General features: G+C 40.1%; 1 protein-coding gene across 1 annotated transcript in view; it reads left to right on the top strand.

Moving 5' to 3' along the window:
- Window positions 1–17736, top strand: part of LOC128693824 (uncharacterized) — a 398273-nt gene extending 380537 nt beyond the window's left edge. Inside the window, exons 7-10 of the mRNA XM_070090779.1 lie at window positions 2150–2337; window positions 8352–8474; window positions 14958–15054; window positions 16994–17736. Of these exons, the coding sequence (XP_069946880.1) occupies window positions 2150–2337; window positions 8352–8474; window positions 14958–15054; window positions 16994–17158 (573 nt within the window). The 3' untranslated portion in view covers window positions 17159–17736. The remainder of the gene's footprint in view (window positions 1–2149; window positions 2338–8351; window positions 8475–14957; window positions 15055–16993) is intronic.
- The last annotated feature ends 8225 nt before the right edge of the window (window positions 17737–25961 follow it).

Here is a 25961-nt window from a genome sequence, read left to right as displayed (position 1 = left end):
AAAAATAGGAGAGGAGAGTTATTAAATGGAGAGTTAGAGGTATTGGGAAGATGGAGGGAATATTTTGAGGAATTGTTAAATGTTGATGAAGATAGGGAAGCTGTGATTTCGTGTATAGGGCAAGGAGGAACAACATCTTGTAGGAGTGAGGAAGAGCCAGTTGTGAGTGTGGGGGAAGTTCGTGAGGCAGTAGGTAAAATGAAAGGGGGTAAGGCAGCCGGGATTGATGGGATAAAGATAGAAATGTTAAAAGCAGGTGGGGATGTAGTTTTGGAGTGGTTGGTGCAATTATTTAATAAATGTATGGAAGAGGGTAAGGTACCTAGGGATTGGCAGAGAGCATGCATAGTTCCTTTGTATAAAGGCAAAGGGGATAAAAGAGAGTGCAAAAGTTATAGGGGGATAAGTCTGTTGAGTATACCTGGTAAAGTGTATGGTAGAGTTATTATTGAAAGAATTAAGAGTAAGACGGAGAATAGGATAGCAGATGAACAAGGAGGCTTTAGGAAAGGTAGGGGGTGTGTGGACCAGGTGTTTACAGTGAAATATATAAGTGAACAGTATTTAGATAAGGCTAAAGAGGTCTTTGTGGCATTTATGGATTTGGAAAAGGCGTATGACAGGGTGGATAGGGGGGCAATGTGGCAGATGTTGCAGGTGTATGGTGTAGGAGGTAGGTTACTGAAAGCAGTGAAGAGTTTTTACGAGGATAGTGAGGCTCAAGTTAGAGTATGTAGGAAAGAGGGAAATTATTTCCCAGTAAAAGTAGGCCTTAGACAAGGATGTGTGATGTCACCGTGGTTGTTTAATATATTTATAGATGGGGTTGTAAGAGAAGTAAATGCGAGGGTCTTGGCAAGAGGCGTGGAGTTAAAAGATAATCACACATGAAGTGGGAGTTGTCACAGTTGCTCTTTGCTGATGACACTGTGCTCTTGGGAGATTCTGAAGAGAAGTTGCAGAGATTGGTGGATGAATTTGGTAGGGTGTGCAAAAGAAGAAAATTGAAAGTGAATAGAGGAAAGAGTAAGGTTATGAGGATAACAAAAAGATTAGGTGATGAAAGATTGGATATCAGATTGGAGGGAGAGAGTATGGAGGAGGTGAATGTATTCAGATATCTGGGAGTGGACGTGTCAGCGGATGGGTCTATGAAAGATGAGGTGAATCATAAAATTGATGAGGGGAAAAGGGTGAGTGGTGCACTTGGGAGTCTGTGGAGACAAAGAACTTTGTCCTTGGAGGCAAAGAGAGGAATGTATGAGAGTATAGTTTTACCAACGCTCTTATATGGGTGTGAAGCATGGGTGATGAATGTTGCAGCGAGGAGAAGGCTGGAGGCAGTGGAGATGTCATGTCTGAGGGCAATGTGTGGTGTGAATATAATGGAGAGACTTCGTAGTTTGGAAGTTAGGAGGAGGTGCGGGATTACCAAAACTGTTGTCCAGAGGGCTGAGGAAGGGTTGTTGAGGTGGTTCGGACATGTAGAGAGAATGGAGCGAAACAATAACTTCAAGAGTGTATCAGTCTGTAGTGGAAGGAAGGCGGGGTAGGGGGCGGCCTAGGAAAGGTTGGAGGGAGGGGGTAAAGGAGGTTTTGTGTGCGAGGGGCTTGGACTTCCAGCAGGCATGCGTGAGCGTGTTTGATAGGAGTGAATGGAGACAAATGGTTTTTAATACTTGACGTGCTGTTGGAGTGTGAGCAAAGTAACATTTATGAAGGGGTTCAGGGAAACCGGCAGGCCGGACTTGAGTCCTGGAGATGGGAAGTACAGTGCCTGCACTCTGAAGGAGGGGTGTTAATGTTGCAGTTTAAAAACTGTAGTGTAAAGCACTCTTCTGGCAAGACAGTGATGGAGTGAATGATGGTGAAAGTTTTTCTTTTTCGGGCCACCCTGCCTTGGTGGGAATCGGCCGGTGTGATAAAATATATATATATATATATATATATATATATATATATATATATATATATATATATATATATATATATATATATTACACTTCTTATTTTAGCCAAAGTCACCGATTATGCGAGTAAATGTTAAAAGTTAGCAGGTAAGTTATTTTTGTTAATTTACAAACTTTCTACAAAAGTTGTGTCGTATATTTGTTTTAGCATTTTATTCCGAGTGTTGTGTGTGGTGCAGGCTGGCAACGCTACCTTCAACAAAGGCTCCATCATGAACGCTGGCTTCATGGAGGCTTGGCAGAGGAGCGATGCCAACTGTTTCGTCTTCCACGACGTTGATCTCCTTCCAGAGGACGACCGTAACATGTACTCTTGTCCACCCCAGCCCAGGCACCTCTCCGTGGGCGTCGACACACTGGGCTACAAGTAAGATCAGAACTGCAACTCTTCGCATTTCGTGTTTATCCCATCAGGAAGAATGTTCCTCTTGACAGCATGTTTCCTTAAATGCATTACGGCTTTACATTCTTCCTCAGGAGCACTCTTCTTTAAATACTAGTGTGTTCATTACACTTTAAAGTTGCCAGTCATTAGAACATAATGAGTAGCACTGCATTACGTCCTCCTCATACCCAATTCTTTTCACTCATCTGGCAACTTATGCCACATTTTTGGCCCTTTTATCTGCATGGAGTTTCTGTAGACGTTCAGGTGAACATGAGGCATATCAAGAGAGTATTTGTTTCGAGTGTGATGCCTGTGTTTCAGTTTGAGGACTTTCTTCAGTCAGCTTCAGCACTACTGGGTTGTGTTTTGAAGGTGTGAATGAAGAGTAGTATGTAAGACATTAATATTTAGTAGGTTTAAGGATATAAGTAAAGGCATAGTGCGATGCCTAACATCTGACTTCGTGATCATTGACATATTTCTTTTGTTGTGTAACAATTGGCTGAGACGGTCAGCTGGGGTACAACTACATGAACAAACTAAAGACGAGATAATGCCGGGTAAACCAAACCATACCCCGGCCGGGATTGAACCCGCGGTCATAGAGTCTCAAAACTCCAGCCCGTCGCGTTAGCCACTAGACCAGCTACCCACAATAAGATTCTTGGACGAATCTTATTGTGGCTAGCTGGTCTAGTGGCTAACGCGACGGGCTGGAGTTTTGAGACTATGACCGCGGGTTCAATCCCGGCCGGGGTATGGTTTGTTTGCAATCGTGTCATTACGATTTCGTGAGTAATGCCGGGTGTTCGTAGGAAAAACTGGGAAACACAATACCGAATTTTAGAGTGTATACCTATAATTTTAATACAGTTTTGTATGAGACAGATACAAACATTAAACTTCAGTTATATAAGAGCAGACATACGAAGGCTCGCCCTTTTTCTCTGTCTGGGATTCCTTAACATTGATATCTAAGCGAGGACATGGATTAATCCCAAAAGTATATTTTTTTTCATATTAAGGATGACTCACCCAGGTGTAGATCTTTTTAGTTTAGCAGTCAAGGGTCAAAGTATGATAAGGTAGTGTGTCACCAGCAAAGAATAGAAAGTCAGAACACCGTGGCTGGTACCATTCAGAAAAACAGCGCATACTTGGGAGAGGAATCTTATAACCATGTTGCCACCCGTACTAGACCATTGTCAAATTACAACAATTGTAACTTAATGGTCCAAGCCAGATGGACATGATCATAAGGTCCTTCTACTAAGTTTGGGTAATTGTGCGAAATGTTCTAGCCACGGTGATAGTCCGAGAGCTGATAACACCACCTTATACTCTGACAGCTTCAGTAGCTGAGAGAGGGAGAGATTCTCAATTATCGAGACGATTTCTTACCCTAGATGTTTAAGTGGACTTTTCATATTTTTTCTTTAACCTTTTCCTTTAGTGTCTTTAAAAATATTTGGAAAGTGATTTTGTTTGTATATTATTACTCTTGTGAAGGTTGCAGAGCTCCGCTTGACTACATTCTTGGTGAGCCCCAACTTAGACCTCTCGTTACTGTCTTATCTAAGAGTGACCTGAGCAAGCCTTCTGCGAGTGATAAGTTGCTTAGCCTTTAAATTATTTGTTTGAGTTTTTTGTGGGCAGTGTATGTTGCAGTGATATTTTAGGGAAACCTACCTCCAGAATTTGTCATACCTGGGACTTAACTCTCTCACAATTTGCATTTTTAATATCTTCGAAAAAGTTAACTGGAGCATCGTTATGGAATCTGTAAAAACTTTTGGTATTGTTTGAGATTTTTTAATGTTAATGATAAAAGGGAAATAGTCGGGTTTTCTCTCAATGATGGCACCATGAGGTGCTATTATGTTGGTGCAGATGTGAGCTAGAACCCAAGCTGGTGTTTTTTGGTTTGGTGGAGGGTACTAGGAGGCAAGAATACGTGCTGTTTAAGGAAGATTGACAATTTTTTTTTGTATGACAAAAATTAGTTTTTCTTTCCAGTAATCATGTGGTTCTGACTTATTGTGTTTATCATCATGTCTCAGACTATCACTGAAGCTTAGTAAATTAATGTGAAAGATTCACTAAATCGTTCCAATTGTTATTTGACTAATATTGTTTGATTTTAATGGATCAATTATATATTCAATATACTTATCACTGGTATTCACAACATTCGTGCAATTGAATTAATTAGTTTATAAAAACAACAGTACGTTTACCTTTCTTGCTCTACAATTGTGGACGGCTGTGTACCCAGGGATGTTGAATACACTAGCGAGAGATTTTAGCCAGTACGTCAGTGAAACACCTTCCGCCTGAACAAGAGAATGGAAAAAATAATGACTAACTTGAGGAGTAACTAATGTAATTTTCAAAGGATTTTAATTAAAATTAAGTAAAATAAAATTGGCCGCTGTGATTCCAGTAGGATGTCGATACTGGAGTATCTTATGTCCAGGATGGTCTTCTGTGATGTTTTTGATGGACTGACCACATCGACTCAAGGTTGAGGGACTGATTACCTCATTCTCCTCCTGTTCTTCAAGATTCTCCTTTGTATGGACTGATGAAGCCACTGTGTGGCGAAACGTTTCCTCAATAAAGATACCCAAGAGTTGTACATGTGTCTAATTTATCAACTATAACACTGAAGAACGACAATGGGTGGTATTCTACTTCAGTGTCATTACTAGTAACCAGGTAAATCAGTAACAATGAACAGAAATACTCCTGGTAGATCACCTTACCTGATCAGGAGAAGAGTGGAGGTGAAGTGATTTTCCAAACTTCAACCCACACCAGGTAAGGTTAATACTACCAGTAGAAGAAATTAAAGTAAATCAGACCCGAGGACCTGAAGTTTATCCACAGCCCGCTACATGGTAGTGCGGGCGCTAACACACTAATGGTTCCTGAGTCTGAACAACCATAACCTCCGCTTTTTAAGGGCTTTTTCCTCACAAGTACTCTGCTAACGAAAGACAGTTTGGTACTCACTGATTCAATCAATACTATATCATTAACATGTTTATTTAGGAAATCACTGAGGAACTTGTCTTGTAAATCATTAATATAATGAGTTGGTCCTGTATTGTACACTATTAATATAATGAATAAGTCCTGCTCACTGGATATTTCATCTCTTGTGACTGTGTTTCAAGCCACAGTTTCTACATCTCATACAAAACGCTGCTTGGACCGTTGAATTTTATTCCAATCGCTCAGACGGATTTTTCTAAGCCTGAATAAAACATTCTGTCACTCGTGTGTAAGACATTCGTTTACAAAGCCATTTTTTTTTGTAGTGTAAGTCTGAAGGTAATCTTTTTCAATTGAAGGGTTAGGAAATCTGAGCAGGACTCTACGTCTAACTTCATTATTATCATAATAAAAAAGAAGCGCTAAATCTACAAGGGTCATACAGCCACCTAGCTTCAGGTTTGTCTAAGATGACTAGGCTCAGTGATTACATTCGGCTCATCTCGACTAGCTTGAGGAGAATTTTCAAGGCAGTAAACTTGTGAGTTTGTGGGAGCGCAGGAATGTTTATGACAATAGCTGTGATGAATGGTTTTGAAAACCGACAAGTTGAAGAACTGAGACACTTATGTTGCATATGTTGCACGAGTGTCTCAATTCTTCATGACAATAGCTAGGTGATATTGTTCGAGTTAATCTGCTTGTTTGTTGAGTAGGTCAGATAAATGAGCGTCAAAGAGCTTTTTCTAGTCAGGGATTTTTACCTACTTGATTGGTTAATTGACTTGACACTAGAGTCATTAAGGTTTCATGTAACCTGTTAACTATGAGTTAAGAATATTTTAACCCCTAAAATAATCATTAAAGTAAACTCTGTATATATACAGAAGCATACACCTCTTGGAGTATATCCTGCTTTATTTCGTCGAGTTTATTTTTATTGTGAATTATTATGTGAGCAAATTTCTTGCGCAAAGTTTACAGGGTATTACCCGAATTATTACCTGCAAGTAATTTGGGTGAAATAAGTGGGACTTAAGTCTCAATAGGTCGCAGGACTGTGACTCCCTCGATGCCCACTTCACCACTCACACAAAAAGCTAGACCTTACATTAAATTAATAATTACAATATTAAAACCACTTCTCTGATAAATTAAAGTTGTGGACTGTATATGATTAGGCTTGCTGGGTACACAAAAGAAATTCGTATTACCATTTACTATTTAATTACTGTAAATGGATCAAACCACTGCATTTGCCTAACACCTAGACCCTACACTGGCCAGAGATCTAAATGAAAGGACTAATGGTGTACTTCCCTGTGAGTGATGATCGTACCCCTTATCTTCCACCAACCACACATAATTCTTGGGATCCCTCAAATTTCCTGTCCCAATTCTTCAGCAGGGGACATTAACACAGGTTCCTATTACAAATTCAGGCCAAAAAAAAAAAATTTGGCCACAAAGATACCGGATTATTAGCTGAATTTTCCACAAGCAGTGCCCACAAATTACAAATGTCATCCCCTTTTCCGGCGTCACTCAGCAGCTGTTCTACACCTCCCTCGAAATTTCTCGAAAGGGTCAGATCAGCATCATATTTTATTATACAGATTACACAATTGTATTATTCAAATTTACACATGCTGTATTTAGGAAAATCCAAAACTTTCCACAATTTGATTGTCAATATAAAGTAGTTCACTTTATTTTTTATGGTAGAATGAGCTTCTAGTTGGGCATCACTGAATTTTACTAGTGTGGGTAACCTGTACACTGGATCATCTATATGTTTAGCTTGGGAGACTTGGGAAGCTTACAGTACACTGTAGGTTTCATTTAGAACGTCGTATTATGCTTTATTTCTGAGGTTACCCAAGGTGTGCTACCTTCAATCACTTTAATTGGTAGATTTTTTCACCCTCGTGTACAACTATTTCCAAAGCGCTAATTTCTTATATCCTTTTTGAATCCGAATTTATCCAACTTAAATCCACTTCTTCGTTGGATATCCTCAAAATCCTATTTATATCTCCCCCATTTATACCTGTTTTCAAAATTCATACTTCAGCCATATCTCTCCTACGTCTCTGAAAGGACGAGTGTAAGTTCCGTCACCGATCTTTTTGTTCTCTAATGCATTTATATCCATTCTGAAGTTTAGAGATCAGAACCACTTCGTAAAATCTAAATATGGCCTTACGAGGTGTAGAGCTGTAGTACGTATAATCTTTGAACTGCTGTTGTTTATACATCTGATATTATATTTAGTTTTAGTTCCAGGTCCTTCTCTGTCTATGTGACAGTTGATAGTTGCGAAGGTAGTATAATATTCACTGGGTCAGTTAAAGTTGAGGTACAGGTTGCGAGGCAGCTAAATTGAGATGTCGGCTGGATGGATGGATTGAGCCGTCGCTTTATATTCTTGAGTTAGTAGATAATGTTTGGTTAGGCTGTCATGATTTTTATATCACCTTAGGTCTCCACATACTGGGTGCTAGGTGTCTTGTTACTAAATCATTCCAGAAGACCTATCTAATCTATATAAACTGATTCCTCAAGGTTCCTTGACGCTGGTGAGGGGCTCTTGGTCTAGGGAACTGGATTTGTGCTTCGGTTCCCTGAATTAAGCCTGAATACCTTCCACATCCCCCCTACAGGCGCTGCATAATCGCTTCCCCTTGATTGTAATAATAATATATAAACTGAGGTATCAGGAGGCAAGCATCTGTACTGCCTGTCATTTGTGATCACGTTAGCTGGTGCCTCAATGAACGCCTGTATTCACAATTAACAGACAAATTGAAAATTAAAACTGGACAATGTTTCGGTCGGTGCTGCACAATTACCTACGAACGGAAACTTCGTTCATTTTTCCGATTTGATGATTTGGTGTAATTTTCTTTTTCAGATACGCCATTGTTATTTATTATCTATACTTGTATTACTGGTTGTTGGTAGTGTAGTACTGACGGAGGTGTCTTGCCCTGCAGGCTACCATACTTCCTGCTGGCTGGTGGAGTGCTCAGCGTGCGAGGGGATCACTTCCTTCGTCTCAACGGCTACTCCAACATGTACTGGGGCTGGGGTGGTGAAGACGATGATATGGGATACAGGTAAGTGATACCCGTGGTCCATCAGGCCACCAGCGGCTTGGTAATGTGAAGTATTTAAATACAACACATATTTAACCCATAAACTGAAGAAGAAAGTAAATTAAATGCTATATATACACACATTCATTGGAAATTATTGGTAGTTATACCTCATTCCTGTGTGTGTGTGTGTATGCGCGCGTCGAGGGAAATATACACTACATACTATATATACAATGTTTCTGAGCGATATACATTTTATGGCGTATATACCCTGGTGCTCCCTGATAATATACCAATTTCGGGTCTTTTTCCTTTCAAAATACGAGGCAAGATATTGTGAACGGTTTTAGAATGCGTTTTTTGTTGGCTGACAGGTTTTGCCGTGTGCAGTGTCCTTCAGGACTCTACTGACGTTTCCGACGACAATTTTCTTAAGAGTTACTAACATAATATGCGCTGCTGAAACTTGTTTATATGAACCTCTGGTGTAATATTTAATACCAGGTCCTTCTCTTTATTTACTTCCTGTAACTGCTACTACTTATATACCAGTTTACGTATTTCATCTGCTTCTTTGCCGTTTCTGATGTTACAGGTTACCTAAGATTTTTGTTCGGATTATTAGCCTGGTGGGTTAATAATCCGAACAAAAATCTTATCGACTGCAAGAAGGTCATCAAAGCTAGAGATTACCTGTACACCACTAATCAGGGACACTTAAATACCTAAAATAGAATTTAAAGTAAACTCAGTGAATATATCCTGAGATATAAGATACTGTTCGGATTTTCAACCCAGGGGAGAGTTAGCCATCCTGAATAACTAAAAATCAGTGCGTCGTCGAGAACTATATTACTCAGGTATAGGTACACGTAAATGCAGTTACATAAATTATCATACTTAGCTGCACATGTGTAGATTGCCTTGGATAACCCAAAAAAGGCAATGTGACTTATTTCAATTCGGGTCCTTTAATCTTGTCCCCCAGGATGCGGCCTACTTACTGCTAGGTGAACAGGGACAGCAAGTGTTAAGAAACATGCCCAACCTTTCCACCTATACCGGGGATCGAACCACGGACACTCAGCTCAGTGTATTATGAACCGAACCACAAGACACCTTTGGGTGTACTCACCTAATTGTGGTTGCAGGGGTCGAGACTCAGTTCCTGGCTATAAGCAATATTTAATAATATAAGTATAAATACAAGTAATACCCTGCTAAGATTCACACTTGAGAAATATCTAAGAAAAATCACCAAACATACAATTTCGCGAATTACAAATACGCGTTTTGTAATGGTACATTTATTTAGTTAGCCATTAAAAATGATCATAAAAAATGAATTTTGCTCTTCAATGAAAGAAAACGAAATTATATATAGCGTAAGCTAGTTAAATCTTATTAATAACCTTAATATGTGTTCGTTTAGGTTGGATAACCTATTATGTTTTTTTTTTTCGAAAAAAAATAAAATGTTTTAAGTACGAAGTAAGATTACCAGTAAACCATCTGGTGGAATGAGAGTATATAGCACATTGAGAACGGGGTTCGATCCTCGGACGAGCAGAAATGCTGGGCATGTTTACTCACACCTGCTGCCTCTGTGCACCAAGCAGTAAGTAGGTACCTGGGTGTTTGGCGACTGATGTGGGTCGTATCCTGGGGGGTTGAAGAATAGATGACATTAGTGGAACAAAGACATACTGACGACATCCTGAACATCCTTGGACCCCTGCTCTTCCTCATTTACATCAATGATCTTCCAAACATATCCCAACACCTGAAACCCATTCTCTTTGCTGACGACACGACTTATGTCATCTCCCACCCTAATCTTGCCACCCTCAACACCATTGTTAACGAGGAGCTGCTCAAAATATCGACTTGGATGACAGCCAATAAACTTACACTTAACACTGACAAAACCTACTATATTATGTTTGGTAGCAGAGCAGGTGTTGCGTAACTTAACATTAATTAAGATCGACAACACTCTAATTGCCAAATATAATGAGGGCAAATTCCTTGGCCTATACCTCGACAACAACCTAAATTTCAGCACCCATATCCAACACAACAAAAAAAGTATCCAAAACGGTGGGGATCCTCTCCAAGATACGATACTACGTGCCGCAAACTGCCCTTCTCACACTATACCATTCACTTATATATCCATACCTCACCTATGCTATCTGCGCTTGGGGTTCAACTGCAGCAACACACCTAAAACCAATAATAACCCAACAAAAAGCCGCAGTAAGAATAATCACTAAATCCCATCCCTGGCAACAACCCCCCCCCCCCACTCTTCATAGATCTAAACTTACTCCCTGTTCAGAACATCCACACTTACTACTGTGCAATCTATATTTACAGGACCTTAAATTCCAATATTAACCTTGACCTAAAACGCTTTCTTGATAGCTGTGACAGGATCCACAGGCATAACACCAGACACAAACATCTCTATGACATTCCCCGTGTCCGACTAAACCTTTACAAAAATTAAATGTATTTCAAAGAACCTAAAATCTGGAACACCCTACCTGAAAACTTTAGAACTGCAGACACATTCATCACTTTCAAAACTACAGTTAGAAAACATCTTATCTCCCTGATCCACCCCGACAACTAACTACATGATAACCACCTGGTGGTTCACAATTACACTCACCCACTGACTATAAACACAGAAATACTAATCTTAATCTTAAAATAATGAATCCTAACTAGTCATAAGTTTGCTTATGATACTCCAATATAGACACTTTGTACTGTGCTAAAACAAAAGCATTCACATTGCTAAACTCACAAATTATAATGTAGTCACCTAGCCTTAATACCATAATCTGTAAGGATTTAATGTTAAGAATTAATCTAAGTCTGCCCGAAATGCCTAGCCATGCTAGATGTCCTAGTGGCCCCCTCTGTAATTAGTATTTTATAACGTAAACCACACAATATCTAAATCCTGTAAACCCCACATTGTAACCCTTATAAAGAATAAACTTGATTTGATTTGATTTGATTTTAATGGCCCGGTGGCCTGGTGGCTAAAGCTCCCGCTTCACACACGGAGGGCCCGGATTCGATTCTCGGTGGGTGGAAACATTTCGACGCGTTTCCTTACACCTGTTGTCTTGTTCACCTAGCAGCAAATAGGTACCTGGGTGTTAGTCGACTGGTGTGGGTCGCATTCTGGGGGACAAGATTGAGGACCACAATGGAAATAAGACAGTCCTCAATGACGCACTGACATTCTTGGCTTATCCTGGGTGGCTAACCCTCCGGGGTTAAAAATCCGATCGAAATCTTATCTTATCCTGGGTTACTCTACACATATGCTGCTATGTATGATAATCTATGTAACTGTATTTGTGTATACCTAAATAAACTTACTGATCTAGGATTGATTTCTTTTTTTACAGTTAAATGATAAAGATTTCGTTTGTTTATCTTTTTTAATCGGGGAAAAGTTTAGGCACCCAGGATCTCCCAGTCAAGTCAGTGTCGTCGGGGACTCTCTCTCTCTCTCTCCATTACAGTGCTTTAATCTTTTTTCCCCCAGGAAGCGACCCAAAACAGCTTACTAAGGAAACATGTCTAAGAGTGCATTGGAGCGATCACCGGCTCTTCAGTGTGTGAGCTGAGGACTTTGTCAACCAAGATACGAGCCATGAGCAGGTCCCGGGGGTTTCATGTATAAATTTCCAATATGCAATTCTAAAGTGGTGTCATTACGAAGCTTCCTCCCCTCCCCCCATCCCAATACATACACAAACAAGGAGGTGAATGTAACTGTGTATATACACTGAATCTCACTTTAATTCCCTTTTAAGCATTTGTGATTTGTGGTGAACAGGTGGTATTCAGCTTTAAGGGACTTTCTGCATGTACACCTAAATGTTATTCACCTTTGTATAAACACTGTATCATGGTGAAATAAAGTATTATTAGCATTAGTATTATTATTAAATGGAGAGTTAGAGGTATTGGGAAGATGGAGGGAATATTTTGAGGAATTGTTAAATGTTGATGAAGATAGGGAAGCTGTGATTTCGTGTATAAGGCAAGGAGGAATAACATCTTGTAGGAGTGAGGAAGAGCCAGTTATGAGTGTGGGGGAAGTTCGTGAGGCAGTAGGTAAAATGAAAGGGGGTAAGGCAGCCGGGATTGATGGGATAAAGATAGAAATGTTAAAAGCAGGTGGGGATATAGTTTTGGAGTGGTTGGTGCAATTATTTAATAAATGTATGGAAGAGGGTAAGGTACCTAGGGATTGGCAGAGAGCATGCATAGTTCCTTTGTATAAAGGCAAAGGGGACAAAAGAGAGTGCAAAAATTATAGGGGGATAAGTCTGTTGAGTATACCTGGTAAAGTGTATGGTAGAGTTATTATTGAAAGAATTAAGAGTAAGACGGAGAATAGGACAGCAGATGAACAAGGAGGCTTTAGGAAAGGTAGGGGGTGTGTGGACCAGGTGTTTACAGTGAAACATATAAGTGAACAGTATTTAGATAAGGCTAAAGAGGTCTTTGTGGTATTTATGGATTTGGAAAAGGCGTATGACAGGGTGGATAGGGGGGCAATGTGGCAGATGTTGCAGGTGTATGGTGTAGGAGGTAGGTTACTGAAAGCAGTGAAGAGTTTTTACGAGGATAGTGAGGCTCAAGTTAGAGTATGTAGGAAAGAGGGAAATTATTTCCCAGTAAAAGTAGGCCTTAGACAAGGATGTGTGATGTCACCGTGGTTGTTTAATATATTTATAGATGGGGTTGTAAGAGAAGTAAATGCGAGGGTCTTGGCAAAAAGCGTGTTGTTAAAAGATAAAGAATCACACATAAAGTGGGAGTTGTCACAGTTGCTCTTTGCTGATGACACTGTGCTCTTGGGAGATTCTGAAGAGAAGTTGCAGAGATTGGTGGATGAATTTGGTAGGGTGTGCAAAAGAAGAAAATTAAAAGTGAATACAGGAAAGAGTAAGGTTATGAGGATAACAAAAAGATTAGGTGATGAAAGATTGGATATCAGATTGGAGGGAGAGAATATGGAGGAGGTGAATGTATTCAGATATTTGGGAGTGGACGTGTCAGCGGATGGGTCTATGAAAGATGAGGTGAATCATAGAATTGATGAGGGGAAAAGGGTGAGTGGTGCACTTAGGAGTCTGTGGAGACAAAGAACTTTGTCCTTGGAGGCAAAGAGGGGAATGTATGAGAGTATAGTTTTACCAATGCTCTTATATGGGTGTGAAGCATGGGTGATGAATGTTGCAGCGAGGAGAAGGCTGGAGGCAGTGGAGATGTCATGTCTGAGGGCAATGTGTGGTGTGAATATAATGCAGAGAATTCGTAGTTTGGAAGTTAGGAGGAGGTGCGGGATCACCAAAACTGTTGTCCAGAGGGCTGAGGAAGGGTTGTTGAGGTGGTTCGGACATGTAGAGAGAATGGAGCGAAATAGAGTGACTTCAAGAGTGTATCAGTCTGTAGTGGAAGGAAGGCAGGGTAGGGGTCGGCCTAGGAAAGGTTGGAGGGAGGGAGTAAAGGAGGTTTTGTGTGCGAGGGACTTGGACTTCCAGCAGGCATGCGTGAGCGTGTTTGATAGAAGTGAATGGAGACAAATGGTTTTTAATACTTGACGTGCTGTTGGAGTGTCAGCAAAGTAACATTTATGAAGGGATTCAGGGATTCAGGGAAACCGGCAGACCGGACTTGAGTCCTGGAGATGGGAAGTACAGTGCCTGCACTCTGAAGGAGGGGTGTTAATGTTGCAGTTTAAAAGCTGTAGTGTAAAACACCCTTCTGGCAAGACAGTGATGGAGTGAATGATGGTGAAAGTTTTTCTTTTTCGGGCCACCCTGCCTTGGTGGGAATCGGCCAGTGTGATAATAAAATATAAAATTATTAGTAGTAGTATTACTATTATTATTATTATTCATCCCCTGCGTGCATCCCTTAAGTGGCGGAAGGATATTTGAACCACTTAGTGCAATGTTTTATATTTCATGACAGTGTTTGACTTATTGTTCATTATACATTGTTCCTACATTATTAGTAGTAATTAGTTTAAGAATTTACTGATGTTTTTTTTAAAAGTCAGATGTTTCATGGTTGCATTGAAGTTTAATGTTAATATTTATATGTGTGTGCAGGCAATTTATTAACTGAGGCAAATAAAAAAATCGTATTTTACTAATATAACTCCAACTCTGAATCTAAATAGAGACGAAAATTCTTTACTCACAAAACGAGAGATTCTTTACTCACGAGACAAGAGATTCTTTACTCACGAGACGAGAGATTCTTTACTTGCCCACAGGCAACCTACGGTCCAGGGTGGTCCGCAAGGGAAGACTGGGCCCGAAAATGTTGTTTGCTCCTGGCCCAGGCAGAGCTTGCATGTGGGAAAACTATATTACGGTATTTCAAAATAGTTATGTATTTAGGTGCTGCATTATGTATTATGGAGGCGAGAGTTAACAAAGAGTGTGTCCTCAGGATCAAGCAATCTGGTCTGAGTATAACTCGACCGCCCAGCATGCTGGCCAGATACACCATGATACGTCACCTCAAGCGTCGACCTCTCACCTGGAAGGTAAGTTCTGAACTACCACCACCATTTTCCCACTCAACTACAACACCATAACCACCCCCACCTTACCACAACCACCACCATTTTCCCACTCAGCCACAATACCATAACCACCACCGCCATCATTCTCCCACTTAATCACAACTAACACCATAACCACCACCATCTTCGCACAAAACTACCACCATCACCACCTCCTTACCACAACCACCACCACCCTCCAACACAAGTACAACAAGACAGGTAATATAGCCAGACCCCTCGTAGTATATACAATCATACTGTTCTTAAGATATCTCAATTCTTCCTGCCACTATCATTCTCTTGATGAATATGCTCTCCATTCAAACTTTTTATACATAATCATATACCTTTATCATTTCTAATGATCTCTGTAGTGCTGTTAGATATATTTCTGAAGTTTATATTAAACAGAATGTACATTAAGTCAAAAGGCATTTACTAAATATTAATGCACATTTAATAAACATTAAGTTTATAAATATCATGTCGATTTACATTAAGTTCCAAGATGTTATAAAGTGGATTCTTGTTGTATTACAAATACAGAAGACCCCGCTTATACAGCAGGTTCCAGGCTCTGACATTAAAATGTTTTAGTACATAGCTTATAGTGAGCGGTGAATATATTTATTGTAGGAAGTCTGAATAAATAAAAAATGAGTATAATTGAAAACCGCTGTATTAGCAAAAACGCTGTAAAGCGAGGCCCTCCTGTATATTATTTACAGGCAGCTAATATAGTCTGGTTTTATTATACCCAACGTGAACTTTTATAATCCAAATGTGTTCTCCCATCCATTCCCAATAGTAACCACCCACCCTCCATCCTAACCAAAGAAAAATATATGATCAGGATTAATGTATAGCCAACACCCGGGTAGTTTTATTGGAAGACGTTGCGCCTACCAGCGGCTTTATAAGTTCAGCGTAGAGATATTTGAAGGTGTCGAAACTGGAGACAGTAGAAGACGAGGTAATCAGCCCCTCAGCCTTTAGAGAATTATACACAGAAGACAGTGAACAATGGAGTAATCATTCCCTCAGCCTGGAATCCGGTGTTCAGCACTTAATCTTGTGCAAGAATGGTATACAATACCAACAAGATGAAAGTCAAGACACATGTGCAAATCTGGGTATCTTTATTGTAGACGTTTCGCCATCCAGTGGCTTTATCAATACAAATTCTAGGACATCTTTTGTATATAGTTCTGTCTTCAAGTTATGTCCTAGAATCTGTATTGATAAAGCCACTGGATGGCGAAACGTCTACAATAAAAGATACCCAGATGTTGCACATGTGTCTTAACTTTCAGCACTTAGTCTTGATGAACTGATAAAGCCACAGGTTGGCGAGACGTCATCTAAAGACACCCAGGTATTTCACATGTGTAATGTACAGCTACACGCCAGCGATAAAGAACGCCAGGTGTTAAGTCATGAACATTATGGCGAAGCCTGGCTACGGGAGTCGGAGTTTGTTTCACCACCAGAGAACGGAAGATCGAACCTCCATCACTCCGAGCTCCGAATGACCCACATAAGTTTAGAGATTCTCGTGAATAACAAAAATTGCCAGAGACAATAAATCCGTGACCTGAAGTAAAATACATAATTGTTTAAACTTTCCTTATAAATGAGCCATTGAGAGGAGCAGCAGGCGCAGCACGAAGGTAAAATAACTGCCAACAACTTGAGGGAAACGGGCACTAAGGTATTCACTTAAGACACCATTACTGAAGACGTTTCGCCCCTTGAACCTAGATCACTTTCAAGCGCTCGAGGCCCAAAGACCAAAACGTCTTCAATGAAGGTGTTTTAAAGGAATTCATCTGGGATGTCATACGATTAGATTCGCGTTAGGAGGATTTTTTTTTTATCCTTGACAAACAAATTAACAACTCTGCGATGTTTCTATCAGGTGCGGGGCAAGTTGGTGAGAACATCCGGCCGACGATACAGACTTGACGGCCTCAATACCCTCAGGTACTCCCTCCTCGCCCTTCACCGACACCCACTCTTCACACACCTCCTCCTCGACGTGGGTAGCCCTCCAGAGAACCTGGTCCGCCTCGACTCCCACTGAAGTGTTGCTTTGTCTTGATGTAGAACCTTGTCTTCTTCATCGCCAAGGCTGGCTTGGTGTAGAAGTGTATCATCTTCATTGCTGCAGCTGTCTTGATGTAGAAGTGTCAGTGTAACCGCTACGGCATTTTGGTGTAGACGCTTGTCATCTTCACGGTTTTCAAGTGTGTGAGTGTGGGTGGAGAAGATAATTTCTAGGGTTCTTAACACTAAAGAGACCGAGGAAGCCAATTAGACTGGCTTATTTTCGCGGGGGTCCTTTCCTATAATACAACAGCCTATGCAAGGTGAACATGGGCAGCCCGTGGGCTCAGATGTGGATGCGAGTACGTGTGTCACAAGACAACGTTGATGTGTTTATACATACGAGAGGAACATCATTCGTACGTTAGCAGCCAGGTTGCTTCAGGTGCGAGTCTTCCGCCCAGATAACAGAACTGAGGACGAGTTACACAGGTGTCAACGAATTAAAACAGAAAACAAAATTACTCCTGTATTTAAGGCACCATTACACAAATAACCCGCACATAGAAGAGAGAAGCTTACGACGACGTTTCGGTCCGACTTGGACCATTTATAAAGTCAATGTGACTTTGTAAATCGTCAAAGTCGGACCGAAACGTCGTCGTAAACTCCTTTCTTCAATGTGAGGGTTTTTTGTGTATCGTTCCAGTCACGGTATTGTGCCTTTTTTGTTATTTAAGGCATCAACACCGTCGTGAGAGCTTCAAGACACCCTTGTGATCATAAATGATTCTGTCCTCAAAAGACTTTGTTAGCTATGAATGTTCCTCGTAAAATTACATGAGCTAGCATCTTGTATAGGCAACTTTCTGTCAGTGTTAGAGAGTGTAACCTAAAGAGAAGGCAACATTTTGCAACGCGCTTCACACAAGTCGTTAATTGTGTATTCTGTATGGTTCATGACAGACGTGTTTCTTGTGTAACTGAATGTTGACGACTGCCACACAACAGGTGGGCGAGACGGATTATTCCAGACTAATATGTAAACAAAGACAAGTTCTGAAACATGTTTTTAGCGGGACAATAAGAGAAAAACATTGTCCCAGTTTTAAAAATTTACCTTCATACAATGCAACCAGTGTTTCCACCACATACACAGGAACCACCACATATGCAGGTGCCACCACATATACAGGAGCCACCACATATACAGGAGCCACCACATACGCAGGTGTCACCACGTACACAGGAGCCACCACATACACAGGTGCCAGCACATACACTGGTGCCACCACATACACTGGTGCCACCACATACACTGGTGCCACCACATACACTGGTGCCACCACATACACTGGTGCCACCACATACACTGGTCCCAGCACACACGCGGGTGCCAACACATACTCAGGTGCAAGCATATACGCTGGTGCCACCACATACACTGGTACCATCACATACGCTGCTGCCACCACATACGCTTGTGCTACCACATACGCAGGTGCCAGCACACACGCTCGTGCCAACACATACTCAGATACTCCGGTGCAAGCACCTACGCTGGTGCCAGCACCTACGCAGGTGCCAGCACATACGCTGGTGCTTCCACACATGCAACATCACACGCAACACCATCGCGACCTTTAACAAGGCTCAGGGCATTGCATAATAGCACATCAAGGCTCACCTTGACAGTGCCACGTCACAACAGCACATCAAGGCTTACCCTGACAGTGCCACGTCACAACAGCACACCAAGGCTTACCCTGACAGTGCCACGTCACAACAGCACATCAAGGCTCACCTTGACAGTGTCACGTCACAACCATTAAGAGAACAATTCATATTTCCGTATCACTATGCCCGTTACATCCACCGTCAACTATATGCATAATAAAGGAAACCAAACACAATATATTGCCATTCCTAAATTACAAAGCTACATGGAGAAGTGTATCATCGAGGACTGTTACGAGTAACAGGAAAGTATTGCATAACGGCTATGTACACCTGAGAGATAAATAGTATAAAACACCGACATGATGGAAAAATAGACACAAATGCTGTATAATGCGATCCTTTATTGACATTGGATCGCATTATACTTCACTTGTATACTTTTCCACACTTGAGCGAGATGTTTTTTTCCCATCGTATACACTCCGGGAGTTTACTTTTTATCCTTATGGGAATTAAGATAATCGTGACTGCTAGTGTAAAGGCAACTTGCAGCCTTGATGAACCATGATAGGTTGATAAGCTCTGAACTTACGTCTGTGTGAAGACTGTATCAGTAGTGAATGTTTCATGAACCAGACACTGTTGTGTCTGCGAGACAACCTGAGACGATCAAGAAGCTTCTGAAGATGTGAAAAATACTCATTGATTTTTCAACGTCACGCTCAAATTAGTTTTTTTATAAACAAAATATTAGATTTTTTAACTGGGATGATTCGATGCCACCAGCTTTGATTCACGACTTAATAATTAATAAGGGGAAGTAGAGTGGTTGTTCGAGATATGCATAAATATTAGCAATAAGTTTCGACCATATATATCTTAAGTGTATCAACAGCTTTTATTAACTGATACATTCTTGTATGTTCTTTGGTAACATTGATTTCGTCATAGTAGACAGCTAGAACACGTTATAAAGATAACAAGTGCACTCAAACTTAATTTTAGGGACTTTTGTTTACACGTGAAAATTCTTTGTAATGTTTAGAAATAAACTTTGAAACCCAAAGTTTTATTAGTTTTATTGCTCAGGTGTCCCAGCAAAGACAAGGCAGCTATCAAGACGTTTATTACGGCTGCGTTTCGCTCTCCAGGAGCTTCATTAAGCCAGTACAAGGACGCAGAGAGAACCATGACCCGCAGTACCTTCCTGCAACCACAATGAACTTGTCACCTTGACTTTCTATATCCTCTTCTACTTAGGCACTTCTTCCATGGTTTTACCTTTAACGTACACTGTCCCCTCCCATATCCATATATATTATATATATAGTGTTCCTCTTTGTCTACCTCTGCTGGTAAGTGACCTCGTGACTTCCTTAAAGGTCGAAGTCCGTTAAGCCCAACAATTAAGAGAGGAAGGAAGGACAGAAGGAACACTGAAGTATGGCGAGGCGCAGAATGTAGAGGTAAGTCAAGAAGTGCCTGAGACTGAGCGAAAACTGCAGTTCTACTGGCCCGCCGCCGCCCAGACTTAGAGGAAGATGATGATGCTATTTGCGTAGTGCTAGTTGCTAGGTGCCTAGATGAGTAAGATATGTGCAACAGCTGTTTTGGTATTGCATACCATTAATGATGCTAGTTATATATAAATGATGCTAGTTACATATTAATGATGCTAGTCATGTATTAATGATGGAAGTTACATATAAATGATGCTGGTTACTATTACGTTAAAAATTAAAAATAAGATAAACGCTTCACACGGTGAGGGTTGGGGTTCGACTCCCAGCGAAATGCTCAGCATAACAAGCGGCTTTCTATATAGTATGTCATTGATGTCAGCTAGGAATGTGTACCTTGTACATGTACTTGTAGTAAATAAAGATATTATATGCTATTATTATATAAAAGTTCGTGCAATTATTTAATGCAAAATTTCAGTAACTGATCATTACTCTAATTCAGGTAATAAAACTATTAAAATAAATCTCTGCCCCACCAAATATTCAAATGTATACTTGGAGGGGGTTTCAGGGATCAACGCCCCCCCCCCCGCAGTCTGGTAAATATCACTAACCCCTGGTGGATTACTGTACATATTATTAATCCTAGCTAAGCTCTCAACTGGTATGTACTGTACATAACTACTCAACCTAGACTGCTGGTGAGATATACCACTCAGGGTGACGACAGTTAGATGCTACACTTACACTCACTCAACTCCCAGTTTACACTGACTGGGAAATCAGGGTAACCCCAGCAAGTCACCTGGAGGTCATGTGACCAGCGGTGATACCCCCCCCCCCCACCACCACCTCGTCCTAGTGACAGCCCTCAACCCTCACACAAGCATTTTCAGAACTCTTCATAGACAGTTTGGCCTCTCAAGGGGCCAGATGCTGGTGAGGGGCTCTTGATCTAGGGAATTGGATCTGTGCTTCAGCCTGAATGCCTTCCACCCACCTGTGGGGGGGGGCTCCCCTATGATAATAATACTTATAATAGACAGTCTTAAGCTATTTGCATCATGCAATATCCAATGGTTTATTTACATTATTGTTAAGAGAAACGTGAGGTTTTTAAAAAATACGATGTATACTTCTGGTAACTATCATAATGAAGATTGTTCACATACACAGCTACGCAGTGTAAACAGAGGCACTAAATACACGCATTCTTCCCCAAAGGGCCTATTTAACATTTAAGTGTTAAAAAGAAAACTCATGTAGCCTTCATCTTGATGTACCTGGGTTATGGCAAGCTGTGAAAATAAAACACAATGACGATTATGCATTTAATTTAAAAGACGTTTTGCCCATTAAGGACTATCAATTCCCAGTGTGTGACATGGGCCAATATAGTCTATGGTTGGTGAAACGTCTTCACAATAAAATGCCATAAATGGCCTGTGTTGATAATGCAGTTAAATATTAGCATTGAAGATTTGAAGGGAATCGAGGCATTCACGAGTCATCACATGGAAACCAATATCCAGATTTCTTCAATAAAAATGAAATTTGGCTCAAATCTTTCAGAGATCCAAAACCACATTAAGCTTCATGCCACTCAGATGTTGCGGTATTTGATAATCAACGTGGAAATTGATTACGATACTCAGGAATTATTGCATGAAAAACAATATTTCAAATTTTCAAATTTTGTCACAAAAAAAAAAAAAATGGAACCTACAAAAGCCAAAAATCAATCCAAACTTTTCTCTAAGATTAACCAGCTTTTAAGAAAGTAAGTTTTATGTAAGCTTAGTGTACATGTAGAAAATTTTGGATTTCCCTAAATTCAGCATGTGTAAATTTGAATAATACAATAATTGTGTAATAAAATACGATGCTGATTTGACCCTTTCAAGAAATTTTGAGTGAGGGGGTGTAGAATAGCTGCTGAGTGACTCCAGAAAAGGGGACACCATTTGTAAATTGTGGGCACTGGTTGTCGTGGAAAATTCAGCTAATAACCTGGCATCTTCATGGCCAAATTGGGTTTTTTCGACCTGAATTTGTAGTAGGAATCTGTATTAATGTCCCCTGCTGAAGAATTGGGGCAGGAAATTTGCGGGACCTCAAGAATTACATGTGGATCGCAGAAGATATGGGATATGACAATTACTCACAGGGAAGTATGCCATTAATCCTTTCATTTAGATCTCTAACTGGCCAGTGAAAGGTCTAGGTGGCCTGGTGGCTAAAGCTCCCACTTCACACACGGAGGGCCCGGGTTCGATTCCCGGCGGGTGGAAACATTTCGACACGTTTCCTTACACTATTGTCCTGTTCACCTAGTAGATCGACTGGTGTGGGTCGCATCTACAAGATTGAGGACCCCAATGGAAATAAGTTAGACAGTCCTCGATGACGCACTGACTTTCTTGGGTTATCCTGGGTGGCTAACCCTCCGGGGTTAAAAATCCGAACGAACTCTTATCTTATCTTATCTTAGGTGTTAGGCAGGTGTTGTGGTGTGATCCATCTACAGTAATTAAAGGGTAAGTGGTAATACAAATTTCTTTTGTGTACCCAGCAAGCCTAATCATATACAGTCCACAACTTTAACTGATCATAGTAGTTGGTTTTAATATTGTAATTATTAATGTCAGGTCCATCTTTTTGTGAGTGGTAATGAAGTGGGCATCGAGGGAGTCACAGTCCTGCAGCCTACTGTGACTTAAGTCCCATTTATCTCACCCAAATTACTTGCAGGTAATAATTCAGGTAATACCCTGTAAACCTCCTATATATTTACCACTAGTCTTGAGGACACACAGATATTATAAACATATAAAAGAACATTAAGTTAATTTAACCTAAGATAACCAAATTAAATCAAACTGACTTATTTCTGATCAGAGGAAACAGTCTTTAGTTATTTAACAGAATCCAATTTGACTGATAAAATTGGTAGAAGATAACTTAAACAACTTAACATCAAGAGATTGTTTCCTTTGAGGAAAAACATCACCACTAAAAGTTTAAAGCTGAGAAGAAGATGCATTTTCCAGTTACTGCAGAGAATTCAACAAAATTTATGCCTACATAGCCTAAACCCATGAAACCTTCCATCCATTTCATACGATACATCAGCCATTAAAGATTGATGCTGTACACAATTGTTATATTGTAATCAGAGGAAAGCTCCTAACCCATAGGGGTCATACAGCACCCATAGAATGGAAGGCATTCAAATTCGATCCAAGCAAGGTGAAGATAAGTCCAGTTCCTTGGATCAAGAACCCCTCACCAGCATCAAAGCAAATTAATACAATAAGGTAAAGTAAATACTATACCATTTCGAGATTAAAAGTGACAAAATGTCATCAACACTTCATTAAATATACCAACCTACTAAGCAGGAAATACGACTTTTGAAATGTTGAAGTGGATCAGAGGAACCTACATAGTACTGTGCATGGGGTTGCTATGCATGCAGAAAGACCCATGAATCTTACACAAGATACAGTACACAAGTGTTGAAAACCTGTAGCCCATCAAATGGTTGATGGTTGGTTGGTTGAAAGGGTTTAAAGTCATTGGACAGCATGAGGGTCATTAAGGCTGCACCTAACCTGTTCATCACCAAACAAAACTCTTTTAAACCCTATTGGGATTAAAACAAACTAAGCATACACACAATTAGAGATATACACCTCTTCTTCTTTACCTTGAAGGGTCTGTCCAGCATAGTATGAACAAACTTGTACTGTCTAGTTTCTATATGTACATTATAATAACTCAGTACAGTGACTATATGCAATTTACCTTAACTAAACTCAAACAGCTGCAACATTTTGTGAATTTTTGACTTCCAATTGTTTTAAATGCAAAGCAAGCATATAATTATTGATTTTGTATCTTTTATTTTCAATATTAAACCAATATTTTCCATTCTTCCATGTATCCAGTAATTTACCTCTTAATGAAATCTCAAAGATGTTACAAGAATTGAAAAAAAACAGTCGTCATGAACGGCTGTCAGTGCACTGAAAGTCACTGTCCATTTTTCTGTTTAGTCATAATACATATAATGAATAATCTATCTGCACATTCCTTCACATGGTGGCACTTCATCGTCACTCTGTGTTATTCAATATACAGTGGACCCTTGTAATCCATTCCAGAAGCTCGGCCTAAAACCGAAATGGCCAAAAACTGAAATAATATTTCCCATAAGAATTAATTTAAATACAATTAATTTGTTCCAGACAAAAATATTCACAAAAAAATAATTTTTTAACAATTAAATCAGGATTGCATACCTTTATTGAAGACTAATGCTGGCTTCTGGAATGCCTGATACACTTCCTGCATGCCTGCTACACCCTGCATGTCTGCTGCACTCCCTGCATGTCTGCTACACTTCCTGCATGCCTGCTACACTCCCTGCATGCCTGTTACAGTTCCTGCATGCCTGTTACACTCCTTGCATGCCTGCTACACTTCACACTTAAATTCCATAGTGTTTCTCACTTTCTTTAACACAGGAACTTTCTTTGGAGCCATGGCTACTTATTTTGAAGTTGCATTGCAAAAAAAACAAAAAACAAAAAAACAATGGAAAACAAGCAAAATGTTTGGATATATGAGCAGAAACTTCCTCGCACACTGAGAGATACAGTCAGATTGACGCACAAGCGGCCCCAGCTAGTGGACAGACGGGTCCCAAACGGCCGATCACTGGGAGCTGAAAAAAACGGCTGATGACCGAGTTGGCCAATAGCAGAAACGGCCAATATCCGAGGGTCCACTGTACATTAAAATTTCTTACCATCATGGTGGGAGGGCAAAGTACCAAAAGACTTGCACAGTGACAGGATGACTGTCCAGATGAGGTTTCTCCACACAGGTTACTTTGTTTATCCACATTTCTCCTCATGGACGACTATTCAGAAAAGTTTCTTTTTGCAGGTGACTTTGTTCAGGCAAGTTTCTCCTCACAGGTGACCTTGCTCTGACAAGGTTTGGCCCTCCACAGGCGACTTAAAAACAATTCGGCTTTGAGCAAAACATTATGTAAAGTCTCGGTCTACTCTTTATTACAATTTTTCACTCCCATCTTTATTTACCTCCATAACACCTCTTTTATTTTTCTCAAGCCACGTAACATTCTTTTATAAGCACAACATGCCACAGTGCCTTGTATCAAGAGCCCATCACCAAATTCAAGGCACTGCCCCCTCAATCTGAAGTGCCAATACAAGACACAACAGGTGGAGAGGGGGACTCTTGATGCCAGGAATTGAAGCTATCCTCTCATTCTTCACATCAAACCTGATTACTTCACATTCTTATGGATTTAGTACCTCCCTGTGAGTAATATTTATAATAAGGAAAATATTTCCAATAATAATCATTATACAGATATGTATTTGTACTATAATAATAATATACAGTTATTACAAATATTATAATTAATTGTAATAATGATAATCATGATTTTTTTTACTTATTTTAATCAGGGAAGTGTAAAACCTATATGGGTCATATAGTCATAAGGATAATAAAATAATAATGGTAATCAATCATAATAATAATAACAATAATGATAATAATAACAGGTGGGAAGGAAGAAAAACCAGCCTCAACTGTACATCTATTTAATATTTAATATTGGGTCAAGCACACTTCAAGGGCTACACACACAAGGACAGA

The sequence above is a fragment of the Cherax quadricarinatus genome, chromosome 33 (assembly GCF_038502225.1).
Source record: "Cherax quadricarinatus isolate ZL_2023a chromosome 33, ASM3850222v1, whole genome shotgun sequence".
In the NCBI taxonomy this organism is placed as follows: Eukaryota; Metazoa; Arthropoda; class Malacostraca; order Decapoda; family Parastacidae; genus Cherax; species Cherax quadricarinatus.
This window is presented reverse-complemented; position numbering and strand designations above follow the sequence as displayed.